The 10,067-nt window shown below is 36.4% G+C and overlaps 1 protein-coding gene across 1 annotated transcript; it reads left to right on the forward strand.

The window, feature by feature from the left end:
• Nucleotides 1-4,809: 4,809 nt before the first annotated feature.
• Nucleotides 4,810-9,577, forward strand: LOC139985257 (uncharacterized). Its single transcript, XM_071999549.1, has 4 exons — nt 4,810-5,000; nt 5,089-5,451; nt 7,695-7,861; nt 8,772-9,577. The coding sequence occupies exons 2-4, from the start codon at nt 5,379-5,381 to the stop codon at nt 9,039-9,041; spliced, it is 510 nt and encodes a 169-aa protein (XP_071855650.1). The 5' UTR covers nt 4,810-5,000; nt 5,089-5,378; the 3' UTR covers nt 9,042-9,577.
• Nucleotides 9,578-10,067: the final 490 nt, after the last annotated feature.

Consider the following 10,067-nt stretch of genomic DNA (forward strand, 5'->3'; position numbering starts at 1 on the left):
ATCACATGATCAAGCAGAGAAGTAAGTGTCATAGTGTAAAAGAAAAATAGTATCGGTGCATAGCGTAGGGATGATGTACGGTGGTAAAACGAAAGCTAAAGGACATTCGTATAAAAAGAAACAATAAAAAGAAAATAGTTATCGGTTATACAATGTGAACAAAATTACGTACGTGTTTACTACAATTGTACGATAACGAGTCTTTAGAATCTAAAGTCTGGATATTACTCTCGCGATGCTCGTCGATTAAATCACAGTTTTCCTAATAGTTTACAGTAAAAATATTCCTACGTCCAATAGATTGAATTTCAAATTGAAAAATAATATTAGAAAAGACTGGAAACTTGGCGATTCCTAGGATTACGTGTAACACCGTGTCTGCGGAGCCGGAATATTGGTCTCAAAGGAAAGTTATTTATAAGTCAAAGAGTATCGTATTGCATCGTTCTTTCTTTATTCGAAGCACTCGGGAACGTTCGCTGTAAACATTTCCATTGTATCGCGATCAACGAAGAATGATTCGTTTCAAGTTGTAACTATAATTGCATTTTCATCCATAATGAACAAGATGAAACAAGGTGAAAGGAAAGTTGTATGTTCTCAATTACTCCTATACGCAACAAAGATCAGAAGTTATAAGTTATAGTCATAAGGGGCGACTTAATTGAAAATTACCAAGACACTTGACATCACGCGTTGCTCGAGAGCGAAGTTACGTGGATGTTTATATCGTCTGGGAGCCCCAGAACAGCAGTTAAGGGTTAATATCGAGAGCACAGCGTTAGTAAACGTTATAATAATACGAAGTTCCGACATTCTCTAACCGTGACCATTCTACAAATTTCATCTTTAAACGGTATCGTGATCTGGTCCTGGTTTAACCAGTTGGCTGTTTTCCACGATTATACTCGTCACGAACAGATGACAATATTCTGCGTTACGACGAGCTCCGTCAGTAATAAAATTGAAAAATAAAACAGTCGTTTCGTAACAACTTAATTCCATGTTATAACAGCCACACGTACTACGTGTTTGACGAGTATAGTCGTCGTCGCTTACTTTTCGCGACACACTTTTAGGTACACGCTCTTCAAAGCGGTCGTAACGGCTAATTGTTAAACTTTTTTATTATGACATTGAAATTTAACAAGCAATTTTGATTCTAGCCTTGACACGTAAATATAATATAATTTACTTTTAACGAAAACGAACGCAATTATTCGTAATTATTCGCGATATTATTTACTTATATATTTCTCTATGTTGTCTTACGTATCTGTTATTTGTAACAGATGAGATCGAACGAGAAAAATTAGAGGATCGGCGGCAGGGTTAATCTATCCGTGTAAAAATATTCGTAAACTTCCACGATCCAGTTATAACACGCGATATAATTCGCTATTTGCTTAGCTCGCTTCGCCAAACGCCTCGCTAGCTTTGTCCATGAGGATCTATTAAGATTATCATTTTAATTACACGTTGGTCGATCGAACGGCCAACGAGAAACGCGGCCGACAATTTCGATTAAATAGCCGCTAGCGTTACCGAGAACACGGCTCGTGTAAAACAATTTCGCCAGACAATTTTAGTTATCGGATTTGTTCGGCGAGACGCGCAAACAAACCGGCTTTCACCTCGTCAAAGGCTACGGTTCACGCGAAACTCGCGCCAGTTATAGCGTTAACTTCCTTTGTAGTATTCACGGTGAAATCGCCAATTCATTTCCACCGTCTAACGAGAAAGACGAAACGGACGTATTCTCGGCGAACGCTTCCCTTTCGCGTCTCTTCCGTTCTTCGAATCACGCTGCTTCAACGCAGTACAACCAGCCGGCTCTCTCGTTCAACAGCTGACAAATTGCCTGCGTAACTTGCTTGCCGCGACCTCGAGAACGATGTTTTAAGTCGAATGGTCGTCAGATGTTACGAACAATTGGAAATTATCTTCGTCTTCCATATCGCTGGCCGATGCTCGCGATCTGTTCAGTTTGGAAAACATGGAACCGCTCGCTGAACGATTAGTTTGAATTTTATGGAATCGCGTTTGAGGTAGAATAAACCGAGATCGTAGAATCGTTGATAGTCGACTGCTCCGACGAATACTCTGGTGTCTGTACGTTTCATCGGTCGAACCTAACATTTCTCAGTGACGGATGCGTTTTTCTTTTTCAAAAATCTACACGTTCTTTCCTCTGTTCGATAGAATAGAATTCCGATAAATAAGAATTTGGTACGAAACTAAGAGCGTTCTAGTCGTACAGAAAGGAAATACAATTTAATTAAAAACGTCGAAAATGGTGTAAGAATGGACGATAGAGTTCATCAAGAGTACGTGACGTTGGAGAAGCTAGAGTCACAGATGTTAGAAGATGGAAACGTGATATTGAGAATTATCTAAAGCACGTGGATTTCTCGAATGATGGGGTAACTGTAGGGAAACCTTAAATACACTGATGTAATGGGATGGTTTCGTTGCGATAAAGACGATAATAACGACGATTTTATACAAATGGAAACAGCCAGCTAAAACGGTAATAGAGAGGCACTTTCTCATGCCGAAGCATCCGTGCCACTCGAAAAAGGGGCTTCGATCGTACAAAATTCACCGTACAAAAGCTTTCAGGTACAGAGAAAATGTAATTTTACGCAGTTATTTCTACCGAAAGAATCATGTGACGTAGTGGTTAAAAAGATATTAATTATAATATTCAACGAATCTATTTATAGAATTAAATCTATCGATCCATTAATAGAATTAAAAGAAAGGAATACATCCGAAATGTATACAAAGTTGAACGAAAGGAAGATTTGTATAAAAATTGTAATAATATGATGCAGCAAGTTCACGATACCATTTAATTAAAGTGGGTGTATATTTTTTGGGCGCATTCCCTGTATATCAGAAATATATTACGAAATAGGAATATGTTATTACTGGTTTTCCGATGAGAATCCAAAGTGTACTAAAAATTTAACCGGCATAGATATTTATCGACGCGATAGTTGCAATTTCACAGATACAAATATCTTGCGAGTTCTCTCATCGTTGTAATTTGTATCTCATTTATATACATCATCTGTCTGAATATTCTTCCTAATATTCTAATTAGACTGCAGATTTTTATGCAAATTCTTATTTTTGAGAATATGATTAAAAAGAAGAAAAAAGAGAAGAACTTCGATAGAAAACTATCGCATATTATCAGCAGCGTATTTTGCATATTTTATATTTTGTTTCGTATCACGTGCATTTTGTACAATTTTATTGAAACTGAATTACAAGAGTCGAGCAAACGGAACATCAAACAGATTACGCGTCGTGTGTTACTTTATAGGAAAATCAGGACAATGTCTGTAACATTCGCAGTATTTTACGACCCTATCTACGATAGCAATTAAAAGTTCATCAAATAGATGATTACATCACGTACAAGCCATTTGAAAGTCAAATCGTTCCATTTTCCGAAAATTTCTCCGTTCTAACTCTTTAAGGGTATTACATCGTGGCTTGTTAACATACTAAATAATAATTGGCTGTTCGAATAGTTCGATGATTTTTGAAAAGTACGTGTCCCTGATAAAGATTCCGTAACTTCTATGTACACTTTCCAATCCGTTTGAAATTTCACCGATACGATCGCGTTAGGTGTGTCTCGCTGCAGTGCTGCAATGGTCGTTTCAAAATCCTTCCAGCACCGTTGAAACAGCTTCGTGAGCCACGTGTAATTTGTTTATAAAGATTTTTGCAACCGTTGGGATACCTTGGTATCTGTTAATAATCGTTGGGATATCGTTGCGACCAAGTAAGTACACTGTGTCGTACATGAAAACGAAGTTACTCGATTATTCGAACGGTATGTACTGGGATTAGTTTCGATAGGTGTTTGAACGATGACCGAATATTTGGTCAGCATAAGGACCGATCCCTCCCATATCGATCGCTTTCATCGATATTTGATAAAGAGGTCGTTTGCAAATTACATTTACCGTGTACCGTTGATCACGAAATTATTCCAACACTGACACGCGCTTCTTTATAAATATATCGCGTGCGTATGTGCGTGTTGTACGAAATATTTGGACATTTCATTGGCGCTATAATGACGCAAGATTGTCATCGTCGGTATTGGTATTATATTGTATTTTATATTATATTTATATCGGAAACAAATCTGAAAACGTGTGCGTACAAGTTACAAGATATTTAGTGCGAGTGTATATTTTGCAGAAATTGCAAAAGTAATTAAACAGTCAATTATCCGTCACATCGATACATCTCAATATTCAATGGGACAGTCTTTAACGTCTATAACATGTTGAAGATGGCTCTTTATGGTGTATCTCGTGGAGGAAATTAATTTCACGAAATTAATTAAACAGTGAATTATCCGTTGTATCGATACGTCTTGCTATTCAATGGGACAATTTTTGATATTTATTGTACGCTTAAGATACCTATCCATACTATGTACTATTTTTTTCCCAAATATTCGCAACGACTATCTTCTGTCTTTTACATATGCACTTTCAGGGTGATTTCAAATTCTACCAATGTGATCAGAATAGTCGCGTCTCGTTACAAAACGAACAAAATTCCGAAAAGTCTCGTGTAACGGACACACAGCGAGGGTATAGGAGGCGTTCGTGCGTTCTTTAAAACAGAATAACTTTTTAAAAATTGGGTCAAACAATTTGTTTCTTTTTCTTTTTTTTTTTTTTTTTTTTTTGACGAGAAGAATTGGGAAACTTAACAATAGGTGACGCGTAAAGAAATGTTGAAAGAAATACAATTAGTCTGAAGAAGAAAGTAAAGGTAGCTTTTTACAACTTTTCCTGTAACAAAGATTTAAAGAACACATTTCGAAGATTTCTTTTGACTTTTCGAGCAAAATTCAAATCGTTCGGTCCACAGTTCGAGACGAGTTATTCCGTTCCAAAGAACGCACGAAACGAAAGATGTTTTTACGGCGAGTGTCGGACTATTTTCGCTCTCGAGCCATTGTAAGTCGAATTTTAGTTGCGGTGTCGACAAATCATTGATTCAGTGACGGTGAATTTTCTTTTTCCTGGATGTGACGCGGATGCGCAGAAACTTTGACGTCAAACGTTCCCGCTGAACGAACAGGACCTTCCGGCTGTCATGGATATTGATTTTCCTCGGGCTTCGAGGTTTCTAGAGCAGCTATGCGTACTACCGATCCAGCGCAGACTCCGACTATTCTCAATATGGCTGTCTATTGTGCCCAAATCCACTCGTTTCGCGTTGCAACGCGCTCGCGGCGATACACGAGGATGCGATCAATGCGCCAAGAACATCAGTCGATCGCAATTTAATCAGCCGAATTTATTTTCGAATTTGACGCGCTGTACGTTGTCAACATGGCTGATACATGTGCCGCTGTCACGTGCTTCCTCATCATCGCGTCCATCTCCATCGTCGTAAGCATCAATGGTGAGCCTCGCATTTTACTCGCTTTGTCTGGCTGCTTAAACCTTCGCCTCTTTAATTCGACGCGTTTCTCACACGTTTCGCCACGAATCAAATTATATTTTTGTGAAATTAGAAATTCGTCGATACGCGTTGCCCATCTTCGGTGTTTGCGAGAGAAGAAAACGTCGATTCTTACGCCTCATTCGCCACGCTGATTTTCACGTCGATGCGATCGGAATACCAAAGTTGATCGTCTCGACAGTGCGTTGATCAGTTAGCCGTTGCGGCTAATGCGACTAAGATGCGTTAGAAAGGATAGAACAACTACTTTGTTCACGCTGTATTATAGTTTTTTCATAATAATTATTTATATTTCTTCGTTCGTTCGTTTCACCTGGTCCTGGCTTCCAAATGGTCGGAACGTCTTCAAATTTACGAATATATTTTAATTTTTACTAAAATTGCAGTTTAAACAGCAAAATCGTAACTGCTTTTTACGCGCAACGAGTATACTCGTCAAAAGTAGGTAACTGGTTAAGACGGAAGATAATTTGCCAGGATAAACTATGGCGGTATTTCGTCTTTGAGAATTTTTAATTTGAGAAATTTTTCTTTCAACAAAGAGCGTTTCTGTAATGAAAGATGCAAGTTTCTGTTTCTTCCTCCTTTTCTCTTTCTTTCTCGAGGTTTCTTTCAGTTACATGGCCCTATTTGTTTTACAAGCGAGTTGCGTTTTAGGAGCGTGTTTCGCTGAGAGAGTTTTCACTAGATGTCTGAAGGAACGATGTTCGTCTATTTATAGCAAAGATGTTCCTCTACATATAGACTGCATATAGAGGAAAGTGCACCTGTTGAAGCCTTCATTCGTAGGTGTTAGCCATTTCTGTTACGAATCGTGTAAACAACGATCATTGTACACGGTGGATTTAATCGATTTTTTTTTTCGTCATAAGCTTCGCGATGAATTCGCATTTCGAGTCTGCCTTTTTTATTTACCGTTTTGCCTATATTCCTACGAATTATTACGAACTACCACATACATATTTTACTTTCCTACTAATTCTCCTCCTTTTTTCCATCTAATTCTCTTTTTTTTTTAACATGAAGAATATTACAATCAATTCTCACAGAGAATCTTTAACATTAGATCGTCCCAAAAGTGTCTTTCGTCTTATAAGAAAATAATAGATTTTTTCTTTTATATTATTTTATTGAATTACGTTTAATCCATTTTATTCTATTGGAAGCAGATGTGAAATAAAACAGTGCAGTATACGTAGAATTTTTGAACTTCATGAAGTATACATAGAATATTTTGTGGATATCGCATCTGTAGTCTTGCGTAGATCCAATTGTCGTATAGATGCAAACGTAGTCGTATACCATCTGTTTAGTCTTCGAAGATGATCCAATCTGTTAAGAAGCTGAAAGTCTAGAGGATTGGTACGATTGGTGAAGCGTGCGTGGAAGAATTTTTCCGAACTTGGAAATATCTTCTATAACTGTAGGTATTTTTAAGTACCTGTGTATGATTTCGTTGATTATCTGTCAAAGGTAGTCCAGATAAGCATTAATAATGCCTTAAACTGAAATCGTTGAATGTTCTCGGAATACGTTTAATTGAAATAAATTGAAATAAATTTTTCGTAATTTCCAGATACGTTTACGATATTTTGCTTGCCAAGTCTTACCGTGGGACGTATCACAAGGACAGCAGGAAAATTTGGCAAAATATCGTTAGAAACGCTATTCGACACAAAAAGGAATTTACATAGGCACGAAAAAGCTAAACATCCGAAGAATTCCGTTGTAAATAAGAAACCTAAACCGATGTTTCACCTTGTTAGACGATTTCCTCGATGATATCCCTTTCCGCAATCTTCCGAGCAATCCCGTCAACGAACGCGACTAAATTTCATCTTGCGCATATTGCCGATGTATCTGTTAAATGTCAAGACTAATATCTATTTATTTTTGCAAAAATGTACAAAAATCTGACGTTAACGAAAGCACGACACATTTGTTTGAAAAAAGAAAAAAAGGAAGAAGTAGAAGAATCTAAGAAACATTAACATCGATAAAGAGTAAGAAATTTCTAAAAAATAAAAGAAGAAAGATGCGAAGCATTAGAAAGTAGACAACGATTTGCCCAACGTCTTACGTTTGATTACTACCTCGATTTTAATAATCTTTAGAAATCTAGGATAAATCACGATTTCTATTAATTAATACGTATTTGTCGGTTGATTGTGTTCGATGATCAGGGCAACTGTCAACTACGCAACATCGAACTCACGCAGCATCGGAACGAGCAAACGATTTATGGTGTCATCAGTGTGATACGATGGAAGATGGAGAGAGATGCGCCAATCTGACCGGAAACTTCAGCACTTTCGGGCAAAAGTGCACTGGTGACAAAAGGACCTGTATGGTAATGGCAAATGATAACAGCGATTCAAACGCTTGTTGATTATATGCAGGGCGCGCACGTGTTTCAACAGATGTTTGATATTTTGCTTTGGTCGCGTGCTTTTAAAGCAAACAGAATGCAGCAAACAGCTAGCTAGAAGCGATATTAGTTATCGTCAACGCGAGAGCCAGAGAAGACTGTACAAGATAGAGCCACAGTTTCGTTTCGTACGTAACGCAATTTTAGTGTTTGGAAATTTTCAATATAGTCGATTAATTCAGTTCCATAATAATCACCTTCTTTATTGAAATTGTTTCTGCTTCGTAGAAACATATGTACATGGTGTACACATTTGAGGCAATATGCAAATGCAATTTTCTATTTGTTCTTCTTATTTATTGGTAATCAACAATGATATTGGATATGGTATAATTGTACAGTTTGCACAAACAGGGCAAAAATTTGACGAAACCTGTAATCGGTATTAGCCGAGCGAATTAACAATGAACGAGTCGTATTCTCTGCAAATGATACGAGATATTCCGAAAAATATTACCATGACATTTCTTGCGTTTGAAAATTGATATTCCCTTCACTAAAAATATGTTACGTTCACACTCACTCGTGTTCGTTACAATGAAATGTCATATGGAGTAAAACAAAGAATTATTGCAAATATCAATTTAATTTTAGTATCAAAAATTATTCTACGTACATGTAGACGTCTCTTTTTTCTCTTTTCGCGCGATAGTATCAAGTTCGTCGTTTAATACCGCCCAAAGTGAGCTCGTACTTGGACAAAGTGAAAAAATAATACTATATTTTAGCGTACGAGTGTTTCTTGCGATCCGCTATGACATGTCATATAACGAACATCGTGAAAGTTTAAAATCTGCAAATATTGCTTTCACGTTTGCTTCTTTCTCTTCAGGTAAAGCGATTTTCTTACACTACCAGCACGGAAGATTCAACGTCTAGTCCACAAACTTGGTCGGTGGAGAGAAAGTGTACTAACAAATGCGACTCGGGATGTATAGTGGTCGGTGAACGAACGAAACTCTCCGCTTGCACCACTTGCTGCGAGAAATCGTTTTGTAATATCGGTACCGGTACTGCGAACGACCTGACGATAAGAGGGATCGATCTGTTTCTAGCCTTAGTATTACAGATTACGTTAACAATTATCATGTATCCGTCCTGATGGTGCAGACGAAATAACACTCGATCGTGAATCATTTTAGTCGCCGATGAGAATAATTGGTTCCATTAGCGCGTTTATATATACATTGTAACATACACTGTAATATTACACCACAACACGACACACAAGATTTTATCGCATTACCAATGAAAATGCTGTTTTAACTTTGTAAATATGTACTTGGAGTTTCATTCGTTATGTGTCTCATAGTAATATTACGATAAATATTGATTAATAAGTCAATAAAATTACGACGATATCGATAATACGAAGCTCAGAAATAAGAAACTAATAATTGTGTTCTCGTTCTACTCTCGATAAATCAAAGAACAATTGATAATATAAAAAGGGGATGTTCTTAAGAATACGATGCTCATAATTATAATAATAACAAATACAATCAAATCTACGAGAATGAAATTTAAAACACTGCTAAGTCGTTACTCGATCGTTCAACGAACCAATGTAATTTAAATTGTAAATTTTAGAAAAATTGTTATAGCAATACACTACCAATAAATTGTATAAAGTAACAAGCTTTTCTAAAAAAAAAAAAACTGATTAATCTCGATATCATGATAAATACTTTTTATCGATTTCCATTTTTCCATTATCCTTTGCTTTTCATTCCCAAAGATGTTAATAAGAAACATATTAAGTTGTCCCAAAAGTCTCTGCCTATTTTGTAAGAAAATAATAGATGCAAAACATTTTTTCTTTTATATTATGTTATTGAATTTTGTATGATCCGTTCTCTACTAATAGAACAAAATAGATCATAATGTAAAACAAAAAATGCTCTGCATCTATCACTTCCTTATAAAACGAAAGAAAGTTTTGGAAAAACCTAATAGAATGGGAATTTTCTCTTGGACACGTAACATTGGAAAATTGTACACTACTTTTATTTAAGTTCCTTCGTACGATATTTGTACAATATTTTTGTATTAATTATACTTTGACTTTCTTTATATTTTACTTTAATTTTTAAGTATCCTCCGATTGATTTCCAATTATTTTATTATT

Source organism: Bombus fervidus, chromosome 3, assembly GCF_041682495.2.
Source record: "Bombus fervidus isolate BK054 chromosome 3, iyBomFerv1, whole genome shotgun sequence".
NCBI classification, from domain to species: domain Eukaryota; kingdom Metazoa; phylum Arthropoda; class Insecta; order Hymenoptera; family Apidae; genus Bombus; species Bombus fervidus.